Genomic DNA, 25,987 nt, shown 5'->3' on the forward strand with positions numbered 1-25,987 from the left:
GACCAATGCACTGCTAAAGCTTCACAATCTACACATTTACAAAAAGTTTTATTGACAGGTTATTTGACATTTAAATATGGTTTATATTCTTGGCATCAGTCTTGAGAAAATGAACAACAACCAAGCTTGTGGCTAATGAAACATCAGTTTAAAAATACTGACATCAGGACAGTCGTATCAACGGCACATTCAAAGATCCTGCATCTAACATTCCTATAATATGGACACGACGTGATTGAAGAAATGATAATGGCGCGCGTGTGTGTGTGTGTGATTTACTCTTGCCATCTTGATTCATGTTGAAGGTCCAGCTGAAAAGAGCATCATGGGGGTTCGTGTTCAAGCACTTCTCGGCTGCCGACAGCTTGTTCAGCCATTGGTGTGGCCGGGGAGGACAACCTCATGCCACGTCATAAAAAAAGGGATAAGGAAGTGAAATTAAAGGCTGCGAGCGGTGATCTGGGCCGCGTTCATCCGTTCATCTTCCACCGGGGCTTCCTATCAAAAACCTGTGGATGAGGAAAGCAATATTAGATGCTGTTTGTCAGTTTGTCAACAACAAAAAAAGACACAATTAAAGTGAAAGCACACTTTTGTTGGGCAAAATAAATATGATTTCACACAAAAAGTGCCCAAAATGCACAGAATTTGCATGTCCGGTGTGTTTTAACAAGAACTGGAGTAGGCCATGTCAGGGAAAAAAAAAGAAGACATAGAAAATGTACCCATTTAAACAGTTTGGGTAAAAGTATATGGTGTTTTATAAAAAAATATATACCCGTATTTTCCGGAGTATAAGTCACATCAGTCAAAAAATGCGTCATGAAGAGGAAAAAAAACATAAGTCGCACTGGACTATAAATCGCATTTATTTAGAAATTTATTTCACAAAATCCAAGACCAAGAACAGACATTTAATCTGGAAAGGCAAGTTATTCAGCTTCACAACTGCACACAGAACAACAGCTGAATAGTGTCTGGTATGTTAGCGCAACACATTAACAGTTATTCAGCGACACAATAGCATAAAGAACATATACCTGGGAGGCTGAATAGGCTAAATTAACATTAGCCAGCGAGTCCAACAAGCAAGTTACCGGTAAGCAAGTTCACCAAGCTCCCGATCTCATTCCTCAACACTGGATCCATTGAGTTCTTCCTCGGTGTCGCTTCTGAACAACTCCGCTAACTAGAGCGCCCTCTCGCGGCTGTAGACGGTAATGTTTTCTCTTGGTTCATCTCAGTCAGTATGAATTCATTTTGATATACAAGTCGCACCTGACTATAAGACGCAGGACCAGCCAAACTATGAAAAAAAGTGTGACTTATAGTCTGGAAAATACCGTATATATATAATTATATATTTGTGTGTGCTGAAAAGTGGTTAGAATTTTTTTTTTTTAATCAGCTAAAATCTGTATCGGCAGGTCAAACTCATTGAAAAATCGGACTAGAAAATTGTAATCGGTGCATCTCTAAAATCAAATCAAATAAATAATTTTGACCGTCTCCTGACTCAGGCCGCTTTGGTATTCGGCGGGTCAAAAACCCGTGGCCGTCGGCCCAGAGGAAGCCCCGAAAGTGACGGTGGAAACGCGACTGGCACGCACTAGCGCACTCGCTCTTGGCCTGACAATGAAAACACGGCTAGTGAAACCTCCAGGGTTTGAATGTACATGTGCCTCACCATTGCCCTCGAGCCGCCACAGCCTCGTTCCTCACCAGCCTCTTCCTGTCATCCAGACACACGGCGAGAGCCTTCAGCACTCTGGCACGGAACGGCAGGACCTAAACAGACAACACAACTATAAATGACAGTCAGATCTGTGACTTTAAAGTCAACGTGATTTATTCTAGTTCTCATTGAGCATAAATCATCTGAGCATGTTATTCTGAAGAAGAAATTATTTACACATTGCCACCATAACTTTTCTCAAGGCTACAAATTATCGGCAGAAGTGCAATACAACGTTTTGTTTTTTTTTCAGGAGAAAAGCTTAATTGTTTGGGATCAGTCTGAGATTAAGACTTGTATTCAACAAAAATTCATTAAATTAAATCGAAAGTGTCAGTAAAGGCATTTTTTAATGTAATAAAAGATTTTCATTTCAAATAAATGCTGTTCATTTGAACTTTCTAATCATCAAAGAATCCTGGAAAAAAAAATAAAAAAAATATAAAGCAGCACAACTGTTGTTAACATTGATAATAATCAGAAATGTTTCTTGAGCAGCAAATCAGCATATTTTAAACTAACAATATTTTACTGTATTTTGATAAAAATAAATGTAGCCTTGATGAGCAGAAGAGACTTACAAGAGAAGTACAAAAGCTTGCTGACCCCAAACATTTGAATGGTATGTGAATAATATTTATTTATATATATTTATATATATATATATATATATATATATATATATATATATGTGTGTGTGTGTGTGTGTGTGTGTGTGTGTATATATACATACACACACACAAATGGAACTCGAAAAATTTGAATATGGCGCAAAAGTTCATTTATTTCAGTAATTCAACTTAAAAGGTGAAACTAATATATTATATAGACTCATTACATGCAAAGTGAGATATTTCAAGCCTTTATTTGTTATAATTTGGATAATTATGGTTTATAGCTTATGAAAACCTTTTCACAATATTCAAATTTTGAATTTGGGGTTTTCATAAGCTATAAACCCTAATCATCAAAATTATAACACATAAAGGCTTGAAATATCTCACTTTGCATGTAATGAGTCTATATAATATATTAGTTTCACCTTTTAAGTTGAATTACTGAAATAAATTAACTTTTGCGCCATATTCAAATTTTTCGAGTTTCATTTGTGTGTGTATATATATATACAATTATTTTTCAGCCCTTGAAATCTCAATTTAAAAAAAACATTGAGATCAAAATATAATATAATACATTTTAATGATTAATATATTTTTTAAATGGTCAAATAAAATGCTCAGCATCAATTAGCCCAAAGACGTCTTCTCTTACCACATGTTCAGGCAGGCGAGAGAGAGCATGCACGCAGCGGATAGATGCAATTCTCACTTTCTGTCAGAGTGAAGATAAAGTCAAAATTAGGCGAGCGCAGTCAACAGATGGACTAGAATCATATGCATCTGCTCAGTTAGGCGGTGTACCATGTCAGGGCTGGTGGTGAGGGCCAGCATGCGTGAGAACAGCGCCTCCAGCTGGCTCCTGAGGGCCTCCGGCGGCTCCAGCAGCACCGGCTGCATGCAGGACAGGGTGGAGAACTGGACCTCTCGGTCGGGACACGACAGCGCTTCCAGCAGGAGCGGCAGCAGCTGCAGAGATCAGCACAGGACACACTCGAGACACTGCGTAACACTCAGCACATCTGAGAACACACACTCAACTCACTGCGGGAAGCTCTGTGAGCTGCACTTCTCTGGGAAGGTTGTTGACGATGTGTGACAGGGCTTTCAAATAACAAGACTTCTTCTCTGTGGAGCAAGAGACATTATTTACACAACTTTTTTTGAAAGAAGTCTCTTCTGCTCACCAAGGCTGCATTTATTTACGCAACATTGTGAAATATTATTACAATTTAAAATTGCTGTTTTCTTTTTGAATACATGTTAAAACGCAGTGTTGGGCAAGTTACTTTTAAAAAGTAATTAGTTACAGTTACTTCTTCCAAAAAGTAACTAAATTAGTTACTCAGTTACAAATTTTAAAAGTAACTAGTTACTTAAGAAAGTAACTATTGCGTTACTTTCAAGTAAAATTAAATTTTAAATGCTCAAATGTGACCCCACCTCTACCCCTCTTTAACGGACCTTAAAATACATGTTCAATTATTTATGATAAATCTGAATATTATAATGAAATGGACACTTAATACAATACATAATTAACAGAAACATGAAACATTGTACACACATCTAAAAAAAAAAAAGTTGCTGTGGGGAACTACTTGGATTATTTGGGCTCGTCGCCATACCTGTCTCTCGTTGACTGACTGGCTTGTGTTGTTCCTTGTGTGTCCTGTCCTGTTCGACTATGCGTTATGATGGGTCGTTCGCAATTCATGAGCGTTAGTGGTGATGGGTCGTTCGCGAATGAGCGTTAGTGATGATGACTCGTTCGCGAATGAGCTTTTAGGTGAACGTTGGGAGCTGGCTCGCATATCTGAAGAGCCGACTCTATTTTTACAAATTTAGCCTATAGAAATTAAATTATTATGTAATAAAAAGTGAAATATTATAGTCAAAGTCATTTAAAGAGCCTTTTGTGAGCCAAAAGAGCCGGCTCTTTTCAGTGAGCTGAGTCAAAAGAGCCGAATGCCCATATGCGTGCTTTCGAACACCCGCACAACTCTACCTCTGATTGGCTTACAATGAAATTTTACTCTACCTCAGCCAATCGTCAGCATTTATGCGCTTGTCTCGCACTCTGCCCACTAACCAAGGAAGAACAGTAAAAAAAAGTATTTGCCTCTCGCTCAGAGATCTAGTTGGTCTGATGAAAAAAAAAAAACAGCCGCATTTTTTGGCAGTAACGGTAACGGCGTTATTAAGATGAGAAGAGTAATCAATTAGATTACTCGTTACTGGAGTAATGCCGTTACGCCGTTATTCCCATCACTGTTAAAATATCATTTATTCCTGTGAACAAAGCTGAATTTTCAGCATCAGTCTTCAGTGTCACATGATCCTTCAGAAATCCTTCTAAAATTTTGATTTGATTATTTGTATTCAATTATTAATAATGGTTCTTCTTATCTTATTCTTTTCAACATTGTTAATAATCATAAATGTTTCTTGAGCAGCAAATCAGCAGATTAGAATCAGTTCTGAGGGATCATGTGACACTGAAGACTGATGCTGAAAATTCAGCTTTGATCACAGGAATAAATTACATTTCAAAATATATTACAAATAGAACATTTTAGATTGCAAAAATATTTCACAATATAACCGTTTTTTTACTGTATTTTTGAACAAATAAATGCAGCCTTGCCGAGCATCAGAAACTCTTTCAAAAACATGAAATGTTGATCAGAAGTTGTAGACGCAAAGCAAGCAAAGTGATTGTCATATCGGTGGTTAAGACAGGAAGTGGTGATAGAGGTACCCTGCTCTGCGGAGTTGAAGCCTTCAACAAGCTTGCTTGAGTTTTCAGCAAAAAAGCGCTGTCTGTACATGATGCGCACGTCGGCGTGGCAGCTGCGGTTGAGCACATCTGGAGAGTCGCTCATGAGGACGCAGAAGCCATCGGCCGCCTGAGATCCTAACTCCGGGTCACTCAACAGAGCAAAGAGCTGGAAGCAGAGGACAGAGAGAGAGACCACTCAAACACTGGACCTCGGAAAATGACTGGGGGAGAAATCGGAAGAAAAAAACCCCTACCTTGTCAGTCAGGGCTGTTGATAGTGGATGGTACCGTAACAGGAGGGCTTTGGCCACCTATACAAAAGAAAAAGGTTTTTGAAAAACTGAATGGTTCTTGTCGATCAAACAAGCATGTTTAAAGGGGTGGTTGATTATGATTTCACTTTTCTAACTGTAGTTAGTGTGTAATGTTGCTGTTTGATCATAAACAACATCTACAAAGTTACAACGCTCAAAGTTCAAAGCAAAGGGAGATATTTTCTTTTAAAGAAATCGCTTTTTAAGGACTACAACAAACGGCTGGTATGGACTACAATGAGCTTCCCACGGGTTAGTGACATCACAAACCCTAAAATGTACATAAAACCTGCCCCTGGGACACGATTTATAGATTATTATAACCGAATATGCTAATAAATGACTAGAAGATAGTTAACTCCACATCAGCGAATACATAAAGCCCCCTGTGCCGGGAGCAGCAGCTCATTTGCATTTAAAGGGACACACAAAACGGCATGTTTTTGCTCAGCCTCAAAAAGTGACAACTTTAACATGCTATATAAAAATATCTGTGGGGTATTTTGAGCTAAAACACACACTCTGGGGACATCAGAGACTTATTTTACATCTTGTGAAAAGGGCATTATAGGACCCATTTCATATTTGAGGTGCTCTATATGCATGTGTGTTGATCAGCGTTTATGTGCATAAAATCCTGCATTTAATCTGTTCAAAACAGTGGAAGAATGGAAGAGAGACAGTTCAGAAATGAAAAAACTGGATCCTCTCTTGATTTGGTCATTACCCAGAGCAGCAGTGTGAACGCTTGTGTTCGCTGGGAAGAGGAACCGTTCTCCAGCTCTACACTGATCCTCTTCAACACTCTCTCCAGCACTGCGTCAAGAGCTTCACCTGAACACACACACACACACACACACAAGATATGCAGATCAGGTAAATCAGACCTCAAATAACCCATTCATTATTCCACTGACCTACATTAATAGAAAAGAGGCAGTGGTTCCCAAAGCTTTTGTAGAGATACATATATTAAAGCCTATTTAATACATATATTAAAGAAATTAAGGTTGAGGAAAACAACATTCCAGGATTTTTCTTAATATAATGGACTTCTATGGCAACCAACGGTTTGAAGGTCCAAATGTGAGTCTCAATCATAGTCTCAATGCAGCTTCAAAGTCTCGACATGATCTCAGCCGAGATCGATTTAAGGTAAAAAAACGTACATTTATTTTCGACCGAAGAAAGAAAGACATGGACATCTTGGATGACATGAGGGTGAGTAAATTATCAGATTATTATTTTTTTTGATAGTGAACGAATCCTTTAATGCACTTTTAATATCAAGCATGTCCCGCAGTTTAGCAACAGTGGATCGCATTTTACAACACTCACTTATTCGACTGATTTGGATGATAAATTTGGCTTAGGAAGGAACAAAAACGCACCGCTGAATGTGGCAACGGCACAATAATAGTTTTACCTCGATGATCTTGTTTTCAATCGTTGGAAACCAAAATTGAAAACGATTAATCGCAACAGCCCAAGGTCATGTAGCACAGAATTCAGTGCATGTGATATAGGAAGAAGACAAAACCACCCTGTGTGTACCTGCCAGCCTCTTGTTGACCAATCCAGCGAAGCATTTCGCTGCAAACGTGTAACAGAACAGATGTGAACACGAACAGATCAGATCTTCCAACTGGACCAGAAGCCTGTCAATCTCAGGGATATCCACCTGTTGTGCAATTGAGGAAATTAAAATATTAGCTACAACATCTGGCATGAACGGTCCCATAAATGCTGTTTCTTATGCTCAAATTGCGTTCAAAATATTTATTTTGGTTCGGCCAATGTATAAATAAAAAAGTAATTAAAAAAAAGTCCTAGTTTCTATGAGAATTGGAGCTTCCCAAACTTATAATGAGAATCAGTTATAAACCTGCTGCTGCTTCAAGGGTTTTCTATCTAAAATAAAGCTTGTTTATGCTATAAAATCATTAAACAAAAATGACCAAATTGTGAAGCTCTATACAGAAAACCTGTAGCTTTTTTTAAATTTTAAGTTGCATTTAAAAAAAGTTTTTTTTTAATTTTTTTATCATAAAATTGAATAGGGCATCCCTACAGTAAAGAGCTCGGTTGAAAACCCCTGTACTAAATATTCTGATGAGTGAGATAAGAGTTTAACTTACGCTGCGTGGAAGAGAGCAAACACAGGCCATCAGCAGACACACCAACTGAGACGGAGACTCTGCCTGGCTCTGTGGGAAAAGCAGCACACAAACAAACCCCAGAATCATCCACAAACATTTGCGTTGAGCAGATACTGATGATCCGAGAGACATTAGACCACCATTCACAATCCTCCCAGAACAGAATCTCTTATTGAAGTCGAGCTCAGTTAATCTGCAAATGTAACCCTGACTGTTGAGCGTGATTTCTCGTGTCACACACCTGGAGCAACTGGATTTGGGAAGGGAAGGCATTCTCTGGCAGAAAGGACACATCTCCATCCAGGAACAGAGAAACGGCCTGGGCCGCCATGCGGGACGCTGATCTATAACAACACAAAACGGCTTGTATTCGAAAATGTGTATATTTTTTTATTAGGGCTGGGACTAATCTATTTTAACATATCTTCATTTTTATTCAAGGTGCTGTATGTAATTTTTTGACTGTACTACAGCACAAAAATACCATAATATGTTTGCAGATATTTAGGAAACATTCTAAATTCACATACTTGTTTCACAGAAAAAAATAAAGCTACAGCCAGTCATTCTACTTTTAAATATGCAATCCGTGTCGGAATGTCTGTGTTTTTTTTGATCTGCGGACAAAAACACACACAAATATGGCAGTTTTGTCGAGTTTCGAGTCTTAAATGAGTAAAATAAAGTCTTAAATGTAGTAGAGTTGTGAGAAAATGGGATGCGTGTCAGATCCGCGTAATGTGCGTCAGATCTTAAGGGGTAAAAAACAAGGAAAACAAGAACTTTTTTTGTGCACTTTGACAAGGCAAGTAAAAATCTGAACCGGTCTGACGGGGCAAATAGAAAATATTGAGGCCTGATATATTGAAGGGCGGGTAAAAGTGATATTTATTATAATGGCTTTATGTGAAGATTGTTTAAAGTTCACTTAATTCACAAGTTTAAATATGAAATTATTACAATATAAAAATAAATTAACGTTAAATGTTAGGTGCGATTGAATTTCAGAAAAAATGTGAGTAATACATTTTTTTAATCGACTGGCAGCACTAATTCAAATGAAATAAAATTAAATATTTTTTACAATGTAACCTTTTTTCTGTAACTTGTCTTATATAAAGTAACCTCTTGCTATATGTATCCATTTATATTGATATTTTAAACTATCCTGATGTGAAAATGTGACTTGTCTTATCTAAAGTAACTTGTTGTAATTGCTCTCTGTCAGGTGATTTGTGCAGATGAGCACCTGTGCTTCTAGGTCATGTGACCACATGCAGATATATAGCATGCAGTCTACGGACTGCCATTTTGAATTTGCCCTGAAGAAGGCCAAAGAGGCCGAAACATGTTGGCATATGTTTTTTAATGGATAGCCAAGTTTAAATAAAGGCTTTTTAAACTTATATTCCTTTTGAGTGCCTCAGAATTACTGTTTATTTGGGAAACATTTTGGATCTCCAAGCTGAAGAGCACCAAAGGAACACACCTCTCAACACCCAAGTAGCACTCCTAGTAACTCAGTTGTGAATCAATAACATAATTGGTATAGCCTCAAAAGCTTGTAATCTGAATCAAAATGAATTTTGATTCTTGAAATTGCCAATACCCAGCCCTAATTTTCAGTTATACATCTGAAAGTCACATCAGTCACATAATGTAGTATATAAATGTGGCTCACTCTGATTGTAACGCAGCACAGGCTGTGCTGATGACCGGAACTAAAGCAGAAAGCACGGCTTCATCTGTGAGTGGACTACTGTGACCTGTTGAACAAAACCACAGTTACATCTACAAATAGCATGAACACTAACACACACCAGAAAATCATGACAAACACTGACCCGAGTCTCTACTCTGCAGCGCTGCCTGTAAGGCCAGTCCTAGAAGTCGTGGAATGATGTTGCTATGAAAGAATCGTCCGATCTCCTCGGTGTCACGCGCGTGCGCTGCTATCCGCTGCAGACTGATGCATACAGCGCTCACTTCCTCCACGGAGAAACTGCAGCTGCCTGAATGATGAACAACAGGTTTCTGCATTATATCAGTATATTAGGAACTGCTTTTCACTGTAAAACTGCCTTGAAACAATCTGTATTATATAAAGTGCAACATAAACAAAGGACTTGACTTTTTATCAGAATCAAATAATTAATCACGTACAAGAAACTGAGATACTGCCAAATGTTCATTTGTTTTTGATCAATTTTAAATATGTTTGTAAAAACATATTCAGTTCGTAAAATATGTTTTTATGCATGTTTGGCATGAGTTTGTTGGATTTCCACTGTTTTGGCCAGTAGGGTTCAGCAGCGTGTGGAGTTTCAAACGCTTTAAAACAGTGCGAAGTAATATGTTTTTAAATTGATTCGAAGCTTTAAAAATCTAAGTAAGCTAGGGCTGTCACTTTACATTCGAAAATCGATTGCACAACCAACGATTCCAACCAATCGATTCGGACCAACCAAGTTTCGAAAATGAAAATAGGGAATCGATTTTAACGACCTTCTCTCGGAGTCACGATACGCCCGCCCGGCTCTGACACATAATGTAACGGCCACCTAGTGTTAATAAGTAGTGTTCATGACATGAATGTTGATATGCCGTTAAGATGACTTCTTCTATGGCGTAGGTTATTGTATGCGTGCTGTTCTTATGTGAGCGCGCTCGCACGGTGAGAATGCCCGCGCAAAGAGGAAGATGACCGCTCTACTGCTGACTGGTGATATATTATAATATGTTTACTTACACTTTGATTTGTAACATGTTTGAGAGCGTTTTCTTTTCCCTGTTAACATTCGCTCTTTGACATGAAGAGTGTGCTTAACTGAGAGGAAACATCTATAAAAGACTCGTGGAACTACCAGTCTTCCTATTCTTCATCTGGGCAGACTTCAAACTCTCTGTCAGACGTTACAATAACAGCAAAACATACTTCTGCATAATGTGTCTCTTTTTACAACAAAAATGTGAATTCTGCCAGTATTCAGACAGTCGCATACATACAGATTCGGGCTACAATCGCCTATGTAGGGGAAATTTGTTTGACATTTCTAATCGTAAACACAGCATGCTGAAGCCTGCAGTGATGTTTTCACTGATGTTATGGCAGTCCACTCTGCTTGCTGTTTTTCAAGATGTGTTTGTCATTGTGCACGAAACTTCACGCCAATAAATCATCAGAAATATTGCTGACTTGTGCCTCTTTACATTCGTCTTAATCCCTGTTAGTTGTCCATAGATTTGCCTATATTTGGCATTGAAAATGGAAACATCTTTAGACATGGAAAATCGATTTTACAATCGATTCAATGAACACTCATGTCTCAAAAATCGAACAGGATTTTTTCACAAAAGTGACAGCTCTACTAATAAGCTAAACATTGTCATAATTCATCAAAAGTAGATCATAAGCAAATTTGATTGCAAACTGCTCTGAAACCGCAAGCCCGTAGAACAAGCCCTCAATTAAATCATAGCCTTTTGAAGTTTAATAATCACATTAAGTCACATCGTGATTCCCGTTTTTCTGTTCCCAAATTTAAGACCTCTTAAAATGATGAATTAAGACTTTTCTTATACCATTTAAGATATTTAATACTTTTTATGGTCTTTTTATGGTCTTAAATTTGACACGAGGGGACCCTGACAATTTTTCAAAAATGATTATTAGAATGAATGTGTACCTGTGTGGGCTGAAGCCAGCACCTGTAGCAGGACGGGGGTGCTTTCCTGCACAACACTGAGCTGAGACGACACCGACGCGACCGCCGTCACACACCGCAGACGTACAGCTGAGTTAGACTCTGTAGAGGAGAGTAGTCCCACGTTATCTGTTAAACTGCAGAGAGGGTGTGTGTGTGTCTGTGTGTGTGTGTGTGTGTGTGTGTGTGTGTGTGTCTGTCTGTGTCTGTCTGTCTGTCTGTCTTTCTGTGTGCGTGTCTGTCTGTCTGTGCGTGCGTGCCTGTCTGTCTGTGAGTCTGTCTGTGCGCGCATGTCTGTCTGTCTGCGCCTGTCTGTCTGTCTGTCTGTCTGTCTGCGCCTGTCTGTCTGTCTGTGCCTGTCTGTGCGTGTCTGTCTGTCTGCGCACGCGTGTCTGTCTGTCTGTCTGTGTCTGTCTGTCTGTTTGTGTCTGTCTGTCTGTCTGTCTGTCTGTGTCTGTCTGTCTGTGTGTGTGTCTGTCTGTGTCTGTCTGTCTGTGTCTGTCTGTCTGTGTGTGTGTCTGTCTGTGTCTGTCTGTCTGTGTCTGTCTGTCTGTCTGTCTGTCTGTCTGTCTGTGTCTGTCTGTCTGTGTCTGTCTGTCTGTCTGTCTGTCTGTCTGTCTGTGTCTGTCTGTCTGTGTCTGTCTGTCTGTCTGTCTGTCTTTGTGTCTTTGTCTCTGTGTGTGTGTGTGTGTGTGTGTGTCTGTGTCTCTGTGTGTGTGTGTGTGTGTGTGTGTGTGTGTGTGTGTCTGTGTGTCACTGGGTCACACCTGATAGGATCTCCTCCTTGAGTCGAGGAATCATCCTGGAGATGAAGGCTTTGGGATGCAGATGAGCCAGAGCGCCTGAACACTCCACTACAGCCAAACTGAGACACAGAAATGTCAGTGTGGGAAAAGCTCTCAAGGAATAAATCAGACAAAGATGTAAACACATTAAAGATATCCTTCCTCTCCTATGATCTCCCGTGTGCGATAACTACCTCACTTGAGTATCTTCTTCCTCCAGAATGAGTCTGCTCAAATGATCAACAGCTTTCTCAACATCTGCCTGAGCCAACAAGCCTGTGAAGAGCAAAGCAAGAGTGACGTAACACACACCATGAGCATATTATTATTTGATATGCTCACATTTATTCAGTCTTCAGAAACTACCGGTAAATAAATAAATAAAGTTAATTTTCTATTAATGAAATACATATTAAAAACAATGAATATAACGTTTACAAAGGCTGCCAATTTACCAATTTGATAAAAATACAATATTGTGAAATATTACAACTTAAAAGATTTAAAAAGAAAATACATTTCTATTGTAATACATGTTAAAATGTAATTTATTCCTGGATTTTCAGTCACATGATCCTTCAGAAAATATTCTAATATGCTGCTCAAAAAAACATTTTTGATGATTACCAATGCTAAAAAACAGTTGTACTGCTTCATATTTTAATGGGAACCATGATCTATTTTTTTTACAGGATCCTTTGATGAATAGAAAGTTCAAAGGAACAGCATTTATAAATCTTTATAACATTATAAATGTCTTTACTGTCACTTTAGATCAATTCAACGCATGCTTGCTGAATTAAAGTAGTAATGTCTTTCAGAAATGCAGTGTGTCCACTCACAGGGCTGCTGTCCCAGTGCAGTAAGCACACGTGTGGCTGTAACCTGTAGACCAGCACTAGACTCCACCAGCGCAGAAAACACCACGCCACACAAAGACTGCTGAAACGCAACCAATACACTCTCCACTGCGTACATGCAGGAGACAGAGGGAGAAATGCAAACATTTAAAACATGTTATATTAAACTAGCTGAAACTATTTCCACCAAGCATGCACATAAACAAAGTTGTAAAAACTCTTATGCATGAGATCTAATGGTATCGGTCACTATAAGTCTGGATGTGAATGTGTTGAGCATGTGATCAGGTCACATACCTCCATCTGCAGGCCGGCTGAACGGGGTGGGCTGAACGAAACCCTGCAGAACCTCCAGCAGGGTGCGCCGCTGAGCACACTGTATAAAGATACGCTCAAATGAATCATGCATTACAGCACAGTGGTAAAGACACGGACTCATTTCAGAATATATATGCAGCAGGACTTAAGGATTCGTTCACTTTCAAAAAACGTTTTGCTGATAATTTACTCACCCCGATGTCATCCAAGATGTCCATGTCTTTCTTTCTTCAGTCGAAAAGAAATTAAGGTTTTTGAGGAAAACATTCCAGGATTTCTACCGGTAATGGACTTCAATGGCAACCAACGGTTTGAAGGTCCAAATGTGAGTCTCAATCATAGTCTCAATGCAGCTTCAAAGTCTCGACACGATCCCAGTCGAGAAATATAGGTCTTATCTAGCGAAACGATCGGTAATTTACTAAAAATAATTTAAATTATATACTTTTTGACCACAAATGCCCGTCTTGTACTATGTCTGAGATGCGCCACGCATTACGTCATCACGTTGGAAATGAAGTTCCGACCTAGTGTTTACAAGTATGATGTATGTATGTTGAATGACACATATTTATATGTATTTGTGTCAGTTTATTGTTTAAAACGGTCCTTGTGTGTGCATATCATTATTGGTACGTGTATTAGTCTTTGCAAACATGTCTTGCGTGACCTTTCCAACGTGATGACGTAATGCGTGGCGCATCTCAGAGAGAGTACAAGACGGGAATTTGTGGTTAAAAAGTGTATATATATTTTATTTTTTTTGTAAATGACGATCGTTTCGCTAGATAAAACTCTTATCTCTCGACTGGGATCGTGTCGAGACTTTGAAGCTGCATTGAGACTATGATTGAGACTCACATTTGGACCTTCAAACCGTTGGTTGCCATTGAAGTCCATTATATATTAAGAAAAATCCAGGAATGTTTTCCTCAAAAACCTTAATTTCTTTTCGACTGAAGAAAGAAAGACATGGACATCTTGGATGACATGAGGGTGAGTAAATTATCAGCAAACATTCTTTTTTAAATTGAACTAATCCTTTAAAGCATTTAAGAGCACATGTTGAGAAAAAAAGCCATGTGCAGAGAATATTGCTTTAAGAGACTACCTGTGTCCTGTTATTGTACTGCTCCAGGAGGGCCGGTATGACAGCAGCCGACACTATCAGACTCGCTCTGTATGAGGCTCCGGCGGCGGCCTGCAGGAGTTTGGTACTGGGCCACACCAGCTTAAGGTCTGGCTCGCAGAGATGGTGCTGGCAGTCTGAGAGGACGAGACACACACAAAGTGAGATGGTAGAACAAGCCTGGGCGGCACTGATACACGTGTCGAGATGATAGTTATGAGTCTGAACAGTCTTCTTTGTCTGGATGACCTATGCTTTTTACATCTGTCTTTAGTGTGTAATGTTGGTGTTTGAGCATGAAAAATGTCTGCAAAGTTTCACAGTACAAGGTTTGATGAGAATAATTCTCTATATCAGTGTTTCTGAACTCCCTGAAACGCCTCAATTGTAGTCCTTAGTTTTCTTTAGGGAACGAACACGTCACAATATTCCTCATTTAAATAATTAATATGCAGAATAAAAGGGCGGGGCCTGGTTGTGTTAAACTGGCGGTTATAGTAAGGGGCGGGACATTTCCCAAACATGCTCAAAGTGCTTAACCAATCACAACACACTGCTCCAGCCGACCAATCAGAGCACAGTGTGCTTTTCAGAAGGAGGGGCTTCATAGAGACAGGAACTAAACCGAGCGTTACTGACAGACTGGGAAGAGAGGAGCTGCAACAATGGAGATAATGGGGAAAATAAGTTTTTTTTTTAACACAAGCATGAAAACTTATTCTAGTAGAGCTTAAAAACTAAATCAGGCCTTTGTAAAGGGCATAATATGGCCTCTTTAACTTGTGGAATAATCATTCAAAGATGTGCTCATTCATAATTTTGCATGATCGGCAATTTTTACTCTTTATGTGTCATTCTTGCATTAAACCAACGTACTACTAAGAGAACATCCAGACTAGTTTGAATCCACAATTTGCAGATACCTTTGAGGACGAGGTTTAGAAACACCTGCAGGGAATCCTCAGAGTCTGAACTGAGCACAGAACGGGACAGACTGGACGTCAGCGCACCGAGAGCCGACAGACCGGCTGACTCCACCCTCTCACTGGCCGTCTGGAACACCTGCACACAGCACATGAACTCACAGATCACATATACTACACAGCAAAGACTTCAAACTGGTTATGCCACGGACACCCAACCAGATTTAATGACCTCCTCCCTGAAATGAAAAAGTCAGCAATATGCTTTCGTGTATAAATACCCACTTATCCTGTGACAATTTAATTTTATCTGGAATACATAAGAAAATGTATTAAATATTATCTGGGAAATAATATCAATTAAGTTGACACTATTACAGAAGGAAATACTAATAACAATTTTTATTTATTTATTTAACAGGGACAATGCAGTCAAACATAGTTAGAATACAAATCCTGCAACTGATGCACAGCATATAGAGTTTATAGCTAATGATTCATAGATTAAGTAATTAATTATTATTATTATTCAACTAATTTATTATTATTATTATATTTATTTATTATTTTTTACATCCACAAAACCCTAGTTTAAAAAACCCTGTGAAATACAGTGTCCCTAAGTGCTTGTATCCACGATTTGATTGAAGTGGGACAAAAAAAAAGTATGTGCATGTAACAGCTATTATTAGCTACAGCAAGATAGAGAAACTCTTTAATGTATTGTTTTGCAAGTAATAACTCACATCTTAATGGAAGCACCTTTTTAAAATTACTTAAAAAGCACTTGCACATTCAAGCTTTTCAAGCAATAAATCCATGTGATTATTTATGTGATCATATTCGATCTGTGCCACATGTGATAAAAAAAAAAAAAAAAAATGGAATTGGGTCACTTGAACCATGTAATGTAAAAGCGGCCTTTGTCCAAACCGTTTCTCGGGCAGAAATGACTTTCCTGGAAGTTTCGGCATTAGTTACACAAGTAATTTGAAGCTCTAAATCTTGGCATAAAGTGGTGGGAAAAGTGTTGTACAGAGCAAACTAATATGAGAAAAGCACCTGTGAGTTCCTGCATGCATTGTTTAATGCCGTTCTCTCTTACCTCTCTCCGTATCGAGCTCCAAAGGCCCGGAAGGAATTCTGCCAGCTCTTTATGGCTGTAAGTCAGACCACAGGCGGCCTAAAACAGAAGAATAGTGTGCAGGTTATTTATAGCACAGTAAACGAAGACATATTTTCTAGGTAACACTTTATTTCGATTGTCAACTTGAGACATTTTAGACTACTGACTTTAGACTACTGACTATAAGTAACTTTGCAACTACATGTCTACTAACTCTCATTAGAATATTAATAGACTGTCTGCTTAATATCTGTTAACACTTTATTTTGATGCTCCTCAATAGTCATTCTGCTATTGTCATCAAACTGTTTAATCAAAAATCATAATTGTCGATTATTATTTCCTTTAAATTGTAATTGTGATTTATTAATAACGATTATCACAATTTACATTGAATGTGTTTTGAATAGCTTTATACCAGTCTCAACTCGTTTGGCCATGGGACCCACATTTTCACATGGTCATCAAGGAGCGACCCACTTTTTTTAGAAATTATATATATATATACAGTGCATTTTATTTATATATATATATATATAACACAATGTTGGTATGAGCCACCACAGTCATTTAAAAATATGCAAAATAACCCAAAGTGAAAATAAAGTGGCATTTTGGGGTTATGGAAATAACAGTTATCATGGTGAATACACAATACTAACAAAAAATGAAACATGGAAACTGCTCCTGATGAGTAGAATAAACATCATACCTGCATGAAAATCCTTCTCAACATGACATACCAGTAATGTGATTTATTGGTATGTATTTTACTTTTATTTCATGACTTACGCTACTAATTTACAGCGTAAATGTTTGTAGTTTATTTTGCGCTTTATATAGGCTAGTGAAGCGATATACAGCGTGCGCAGCCGCACTTGTGTAAGCAATTGAAGAGTGCGCGCTACTAGCGCTGTATACCGGCTGACAGGAAAGTCCGTTTTTCCTACTTTTTATTTCAGCTTACGCTGACGTCACTGGTAGTTCCTATTGTGCTGGGCTCTCTGAAGTGGTCGTGATTCTCATCTCACAACGTAACATGCTCTAAACACACTTCTTAAGTGCGCAAAATAATGTACCGTATTTTCCGGACTGTAAGTCGCACTTTTTTTCATAGTTTGGCTGGTCCTGCGTCTTATAGTCAGGTGCGACTTATATATCAAAATTAATTCATACTGACTGAGATGAACCAAGAGAAAACATTACCGTCTACAGCCGCGAGAGGGCGCTCTAGTTAGCGGAGTTGTTCAGAAGAGACACAGAGGAAGAACTCAATAGATTCAGTGTTGTGGGATGAGATCGGGAGCTTGGTGAACTTGCTTACCGGTAACTTGTTGGACTCGCTGGCTTATGTTAAAGGAGAACTCCGGTCAATTTTAACATTGAGCTCAATTTTTAGTAGATTTGGAGTGCTGTCAATACAGAGAACAACGACAAAAATCGGTGTTGCCGAAACCGTGTTATCCTATTTTTAAAATTTGCACCCTGTTGACTTGAATGGGGCAAATTTTAAACCTGCTTTTATTTCTCTTATCATCCTTGATGTGTCATACAAGTGGCCAGCCATGTTGAGTGATTCCTTCAGAGTGAACACGAGTGAATCTGACTGCAGTAGATGTGAAAGATATTCATAAAAATAGGCTAAATAGGCTTAATCGAGTTCACGCGCATAGGTTTAGTTACCTATGATCACGCGCGTGAACTCGACAATCGACTACTTTGGACTTCGACCGAAAACAGGAACTAAATACAGGTATTTGCGCTGGCTGATATAACATCATTTTTATGAATATCTTTCACATCTACTGCAGTCAGATTCACTCGTGTTCACTCTGAAGGAATCACTCAACATGGCTGGGCACTTGTATGACACATCAAGGATGATAAGAGAAATAAAAGCAGGTTTAAAATTTGCCCCATTCAAGTCAACAGGGTGCAAATTTTAAAAATAGGATAACATGGTGTAGGCAACACCGATTTTTGTCGTTGTTCTCTGTATTGACAGCACTCCAAATTTACAAAAAATTGAGCTCAATGTTAAAATTGACCGGAGTTCTCCTTTAATTTAGCCTATTCAGCCTCCCAGGTATATGTTCTTTATGCTATTGTGTCGCTGAATAACTGTTAATGTGTTGCGCTAACACACCGGACACCTATTCAGCCTGTTGTTCTGTGTGCTGTTGTGGAGCTGAATAACTTGCCTTTCCAGATTAAATGTCTGTTCTTGGTCTTGGATTTTGTTAAATAAATTTCGAAATAAATGTGACTTATAGTCCAGTGCGACTTGTATATGTTTTTTTCCTCTTCATGAAGCAATTTTTGACTGATGCGGCTTATACTCCGGAGCGACGTATAGTCCGGAAAATACGGTAAGTGGACTTTTTTTTTTTGTAATCGCGGCTTTCAACGATTACGAAATTGTGGCATCCGTAATTGCGATTAGAAATTCGATTAATTGTGCAGCCCTAGGTTCGATTCCCAGAGAATGCATGAACTGATTAAATTCTATAGCTTGAATAAAATGCAAGTTGCTTTGGATAAAAGCATCTGTCAAATGCATAAATGTAAATAAAAGTTATATAACATATAACATATGGTGGGTCACATTTCTGCTCTGTCATCAGGGAAAAAGATTATGCTAAATGCAAATAATAAAACACCTAACCACATAATCATGCATAATGCTGTACTAGATTCCAATTGCTTATCTAAATAATAAAAGAGAATCTGAAAGCTAGTCAAACTATACGCAGACATGTCCTCTTTCTTGAAAATTATTTAAAAAAATTAAGTTATTTTGTATAATAAGCAGATTTTTGGTACTGTGTTGGGTCATGATGACCAATGTAAAATCTCAATCCTAAAGCAGAATCAATAGTGAAGAATTATAATCCAGTAAGTGCAGAGTCTGTACCAGTGTCTGCAGGGAGTCCACTTTGGCACTCTGAACATCTGAGTCCAGCTTCTCAATGATCAATGGTAACAGAAACTGTCAAGGAAAGGAAACAAAACACAATAAACAAACACACACACACACACAAAAGTTCCATTCATTTAACTATTTGCATAATTTCCAGTCTATTGATACACACAACCATCCATATAATCCCAAACAAAGGCTTATTGAGTTTATGTCCTACCTCAGCAAACCGAGACGTCCCAGTAAGAACATTTCGAAGAGAAAGAATAAGATCTTCCTGTGTGATCCCATGAGGATCATTGGGTGGCTGAGAACAGACAGAGGAACAGTAATAGAAATTCAGTTTGACATGTCAAGTCTCAAAGAGTTTGTGCAATTGATAGTATGTACTAGAACTGCACGGTTAATAGTTAAAAGATAGTGATCTCGATTCAAACACCCACATGATCTTATTCCTAAATGACAGCGATTCGGCTATATGTGTTTTAAACCTTTGATCACAGCGAACATTCAGATCTGTGTTGGCGCTGAGCCAGAGAGAACAGTTGTTATGTATAGGTATGAAACAGTTTCAAAAAACAGTCTTTACAGCCACACAGTATCATTATTTCAGATATTCAAATCCAGAATTATAACGAGGAAACATGTTAGATAGAAGTACTTACAGGGCTAAAGTCTATGGGGAAATAACAGGACGTCACTTCAAAAAGTTCCTCTACAAATTTACCTGAAAAACAAAACAAAAATAAGTGAATTTTCAAATAAATATCAGAATTTTTTACATCAAATGATATGTTAATATTAATATAATTACATATAAAAGATATTATAATAATACAATTTAAATACTTCATTAGATTATACTAATATTTTACTATACATTAAAGGGGTGGTATAATGCCCTTTTCACAAGATGTAAAATAAGTCTCTGATGTCCCCAGAGTGTGTGTGAAGTTTTAGCTCAAAATACCCCACAGATATTTTTATATTGCATGTTAAAATTGTCACTTTTTGAAGGTGAGCAAAAACACACCGTTTTGTGTCTGCCTCTTTAAATGCAAATGAGCTGCTGCTCCCGGCACAGGGGGCGGAGCTTCAACAACTTGTGTCTTTTTACCTCTCACACACACACACTGAACATTTCTAAAACTTTCATCCTGACTTCATATTCATAACATTGACTTCATAGTCAATGATGGAGAGACTCAAGAAGAAGTGACAACATATAGACGCAACAGGACATTTCTGAATGGTTAGTTGATGAATTTATGTAGCTTATCTTCTAGTCATTGATTAGCATATTCTGCCATGATAATCTATAAATCGTGTTCCGGGGGCGGGGTTTATGTTAAATCTAGGGTTTGTGATGTCACTAACCCGGGAGGAATGTCGTGTAGTTCCTACCAGCCGTTTGTTGTAGTCCTTAAAAAACTATTTCTTTAAAAGCAAATATCTCCCTTTGCTTTGAACTTTGAAACTTTGCAGATGTTGTTTATGATCAAACAGCAACATTACACACTAACTAAAGTTAGAAAAGTGAAATCATAATCAACCACCCCTTTAATTGTCTTCATTATCTCTGTAACTCCATTCTGCACTAACCGAGATCGTATCCCCTGTGAATGATGTTCCTGGCCACCTGGAAGGCTAGCAGGAGGTTACGGGGATCTCGTTCTCCATCTACTGACTGCACAAATCCAAATGTAAAGTCTGCACCCAAGCCTTTGAGCTCTGTGAAACAAGAGGTGTTTGATATATAGTTTACACTGGTGCTGTTCCAGCTCGTATAAATACTAACAATGTAAAAGCATTAATATAAATGGTGAGAAAGACACCGTACCTTCCTCTCTGGACTCCATTAGGCCGATGAGGATGTTGTAAACACATGATCGCTCCGCCACCATCAAGGACTGTAGAAACAAGTGAGGAAAACAAAACCATGGTTTGTCGCTTCGTCTTTAGAAAATATTTCTGTCTAGATACTTGTGGCATTAAAGCAATAAGGATGTCAACCGGCCAGTGTTCACTGAACATGTCAATAATTGAAATATGCCAATGACGTAAAATTACAGATTTAATTTAACAGATTTCAAGAATGACTATCAGTTATTGTTTTGTTTACCCTTGTTTCAAAGAAAATACGAGTTTAAAACTTTTTAATAGTCTCTTTTGGTCACCAAGGCTGCATTTATTTGATCAAAAATACAGTAAAAACTGCAATAGTCAAATTTTATTACAACTTAAACTTTTTTTAAACTATTTCTCCTCTATTGTAATATATTTTAAATACAATTAATTCCTGTGATCAAAAGCAGAATTTTCAGACTCATTATTTCAGTCTTCAGTGTCACATGATCCTCCAGAAATAAAAGAAAACATTTCTAATTATGATCAATGTTCAAAACAGTTGCTGCTTCATATTTTTGTGTAAACTGACAATTTTTTTTACATGAAAAAAATATTTTGTGACATTATTAATGTTTTTACTAGCACTTTTGATCGATTTAATGCATCCTTGCGGAAAAAAAGTATTAATAAAAGCGTTTTTACTGATCCCAATATTTTGAACAATAGTGTAAACATATAATTTTTGTTGCAGGATAAGTGAAAATCTGAACTACTAGCTGACTAGGCCAACTCCATGCACGCATTTACTGTTGAGTCGTGACATCTCCTGAGTGGAGTGTATTCAATCATAATAAAATATTCACCTGAACATGAACATCCTGAAAGATGGATCTCAAAATGGACACGGCTGAACCAGGAGGCAGAACTGAGCATTTCGTCTGAAAGGAACCAAATGCAACCAAAAATGAGAAATATTACAGTGACCATGACTGTCTCTAACAGATCATTGATAAAATGCTTGTTTGATTGCAAAAGAACTTCGACTTACCAAAGCTTTGAGTCCCTGAAGAACATGCGGAGTGATCACGTAGTGATCCTTCAGTCTGTTTTCATAGAAAGCGATCAGGACCTCCACTGCAAACAAAACATGTGTGTGAGATGCGTCACGGTCAAAGGTCATTTAGACCACCACGATTAACCCTCTCTACGGACACTGAAGCTTGAGAGGCTAGGTTATTTTTTATTTTACACACCAGACTTTTTACAATGCAAATATTTTTTTTTTGCATATAATATAATACACATACAATATAAATTTTAAACACGATTAAAGTCAAGTAAACCGTCTGTAATAAAATAAGAAAAATTAGTCAAACTACAAGCAATAGCACAACAGAACAAAGATGCAAATTAAATAAACAGTGCTTTTCATATTTGTCAGGTAGATTAGGTGCAGAGATTGAATAAAGGAATTAAATGTAAAGTAACACCACATAGCCTTCTAATATAGATAAATCCTTATTAAAGTTACAAAAGTTATTCAGTCAAGAGCATTGAGTGATTTTTGCAGCAAGTCTGTTGTTTGATTAACATTAAAATCAGATTCAATATACTGATACTGTACACATGTTTTTTTTTTTCTCTCCACTGTTTACGTTCGTTCACCTAATGCATAACCGACTACAGGAGAATCTGGAAACATTAGAATATGGTGCAAAAGTTCATTTATTTCAGTAATTCAACTTAAAAGGTGAAACTAATATATTATATAGACTCATTACATGCAAAGTGAGAAATTTCAAACCTTTATTTGTTATAATTGTGATTAATATTGCTTACGAAAACCCCAAATTCAAAATTAGAATATTGTGAAAAGGTTTTCATAAGCTGTAAGCCATAATCATAAAAATTATAACAAATTAAGGCTTGAAATATCTCACTTTGCATGTAATGAATCTATATAATATATTTGTTTCACCTTTTAAGTTGAATTACTGAAATAAATTAACTTTGCACCATATTAAATTTTTCGAGTTTCACCTGTACATTTAACTAGGATACTCACTAAGACGGACATTTTGACATAATTTTGTGTGAAATTGTCAGTTCAAGAACAAGACGTGAAAGAGAACTCAATTCAGTACGCTTCGGATATGCAATTTGCACACAGAAAACTTCCCACACAAAGCGCGAGTTATCTCTCTCGTCTTCTTGCGCTTGAGTGTTTAAATTGGCATGGCTTAATGAGTGCAAATGATAAAACTTTCATGCCGACGCAGCGCTGGTCTGACAGTTCTGTCAACGAGCCCTACATGTGCTCTCTCTTTCTCTTACGTTCAGTGCGTGTGTGTGAAAGAAATCGCTTTCAGCCAAGCCCAAGTAAAGCTCAGCAGGCAATGAAGTGATATCTGCGCTAAACATACTTTTTGCCTCCAATTCGATTACAGACTGCAATCGTACAATTTACTAGTAGCCATTGGCTAATTAAAGAAATTTTTTAGTCGCCTCTTGTGAAATTTGGTTGCATATGCGAGTGATTTACTCACATTGTAGAGGGTTGATGATAGATTATCAATGCAGAATTAATTAAAAGAAAAACTATTGAAAAGGACAGACATCTTACCCTCCTTCTCGGATAGGCAGCTGTAGCATTCCTGCAGGACTTGAGACAGGAGCTGAACTCCTCTGGCACGCGTATGAGGCTGAGAGCTGGTCAGACTCAACCTGCATGGAGGATGTGGAATTAATAAAGTGCATAAGACATTTTCAGCCGTCACAATAACCACTGCGGTCTAAAATCTACAGATAACATATCAGGCATACATGCAACCCTTAAATCAGCACTAATATTAAAGTTAACTTGTATTACAGTTTGAATACTAGAGAAAGGCAGGATGAGGGTGACACCACAAATACTTTACCCCAATGCTTCAACCAGCTGGAGAACTGTGAATTGTCCAGTCTTGACACCTTAAAAGAGACATGAACTCATGTTTAACCCTGACATATATGAAACAACAGGGTTTTATTGAATCCTTAAACAAAAAATGTCAAAAATAAGTTTATCGTATTTGATAGATCAGGCTTTTATAGTGAGAATATGGAGGGGAAACAGCTCAATTTTATTCAGAAGTGCAAACTGAGCAAAAATATACAATTTGGTGCAGATGCTGATATATATGGTCAAAAAGATGAAATTCTGATAGCTTGTGGGATAGTTATAACACAATACTTGCATAAAATTATCAGTTATCACTCTATATATATACCGAATAATGTGTCTTAGTAAGATGATATTAAAAAACTTAGTTTTATGATCAATGCACTTTAGTTTTAAAACATATACTGCAATGCAATACAAAGACGGTTGAGAGATGAACAAATAAATGTTTCGCAATCATATTTGATACTTGCATGATTTTTCTTAAAATTATGAATATGGATATGATAAAATAAACACTTTAGTCCAGTAAGTGTTCAATGCTCATCTTGAAATATTACTAACAACATCAAAGTTATTCTTACGTTTATGTTATAAAAGCCAGTAACACTATTTTAGTGTCCTTGTTACATGTTACACATCAACAACAACAGCAAATTATGCAAAATTACATAACTTTGATATTGTTAGTAATATTTCAAGATTAACACATACATATTAACATATTACAGTGTAACAAAGACACCTTAAAATAAAGTGTAACCTAAAAATCATTAGATTTCCACAGCAAAAAAAGACAAGCTGAAGGTAGACGTTTTTACTGTTGTTCTAAAAGGCCTTTTACTTGCTAAAAAGTATAAGGTGTCAATAAGATGACATAGGGCATGTATGTTTTGATCATATTGATAGTTTAGACCTTACAATTTCACGTATCAGATTTGAAAGTGTAGGGCTTTGGAGTTAATGTACATAAACAGTGAAGTAACAGAGTCCACTGTCAGGTTCACACACACAGAGGGGCTCCGGTTAGCAGACTAGCAAGGCAAGCATTCAAGCCCTGAAAAAAGAGAAACAACGCCATGGCAACTCCTGGTTTTGGCGTATTATCAAGCAAAAACACTGTGGAAATCTAACAAAGGTCTGATCTGTGTGTTCAGCCGCTGTCAGCAGCCACAGTGCGTGTGTGTGATACAGGATGTGGCGGTTAGCTCACGGCAGACACAGCATCTCACACACGCGGCGTTCGCGTACAGCTTTAATTAAGGGTCATCGCTTAAAGTGGCAAGAAACAGCAAACACGAGACAGACCGATGAATTAACTACCTGAAGCTGTTTCTGTAGCCTTGCTATCAACCTGTCCAGACACGAATTCTTCCACTAAACCCAGGAGCAAACTGTTATCCGCGGCCATCCTGAAGACAAGAGCAGCCAGCAGCTTCAAACTCACTCACCCGCGCATGCGCACAACCGCCGCAGCCACCGCGAAATCTAATCTTTTGCCTCTAGTTTTGTGTTGTCATGTTTGAAATTGTTTCAAAGTACATTTTAAGATCAGTTATAGAAAGGTAATATATATGAGGGTTATTCTGGACTTTTGAATGTTACATTTTGCACAATTTTTTATTTTATTTTTAAGATTAACTTTGAATTAATTATTTTCCCCCCGAAAAAACGGGTTTGAAAATAAGATAAAATAACGTATATTTTTTTATTTAAAAAATAAATAAAAATATGTCATGTTTATTTTAAATTAAATCCAAACCGTGAGCGTGAATTTTTTTTTTATAAAGAAAAATAAATGTTAAATATTCTGCGTGGAAAAGTCT

The 25,987-nt window shown here is 37.6% G+C and overlaps 1 protein-coding gene across 1 annotated transcript; it reads right to left on the reverse strand.

The window, feature by feature from the left end:
• Positions 1 to 31: 31 nt before the first annotated feature.
• Positions 32 to 25,639, reverse strand: mms19 (MMS19 homolog, cytosolic iron-sulfur assembly component). Its single transcript, XM_079594691.1, has 31 exons — positions 25,485 to 25,639; positions 24,142 to 24,190; positions 23,844 to 23,944; positions 22,269 to 22,354; positions 22,084 to 22,158; positions 21,213 to 21,282; positions 20,975 to 21,103; positions 20,038 to 20,099; positions 19,593 to 19,679; positions 19,367 to 19,441; positions 16,432 to 16,509; positions 15,327 to 15,465; positions 14,386 to 14,540; positions 13,254 to 13,332; positions 12,939 to 13,064; positions 12,291 to 12,372; positions 12,079 to 12,176; positions 11,294 to 11,413; positions 9,452 to 9,619; positions 9,289 to 9,373; positions 7,849 to 7,951; positions 7,587 to 7,655; positions 7,003 to 7,129; positions 6,176 to 6,282; positions 5,389 to 5,445; positions 5,114 to 5,300; positions 3,398 to 3,480; positions 3,157 to 3,321; positions 3,008 to 3,067; positions 1,688 to 1,788; positions 32 to 509 (listed from the first exon to the last, which is right to left on the reverse strand). The coding sequence occupies exons 1-31, from the start codon at positions 25,570 to 25,572 to the stop codon at positions 479 to 481; spliced, it is 3,042 nt and encodes a 1,013-aa protein (XP_079450817.1). The 5' UTR covers positions 25,573 to 25,639; the 3' UTR covers positions 32 to 478.
• Positions 25,640 to 25,987: the final 348 nt, after the last annotated feature.

This window comes from Phoxinus phoxinus, assembly GCF_949152265.1.
Source record: "Phoxinus phoxinus genome assembly, chromosome: 21".
Classification (NCBI taxonomy): Eukaryota; Metazoa; Chordata; class Actinopteri; order Cypriniformes; family Leuciscidae; genus Phoxinus; species Phoxinus phoxinus.

What these genes read in the sequence shown, in the direction of transcription:
- mms19 (XM_079594691.1), bottom strand. Translation starts at nt 25,572, where the DNA reads ATGGCCGCGGATAACAGTTTGCTCCTGGGTTTAGTGGAAGAATTCGTG. An exon ending in TTCAGGATGTTCATGTTCAG is followed by an intron (nt 21,283 to 22,083) that starts GTGAATATTTTA and finishes TTGTTTCTACAG; the next exon opens with TCCTTGATGGTGGCGGAGCG. An exon ending in GTGGCGGCTCGAGGGCAATG is followed by an intron (nt 510 to 1,687) that starts GTGAGGCACATG and finishes CCTCATCCACAG; the next exon opens with GTTTTTGATAGGAAGCCCCG.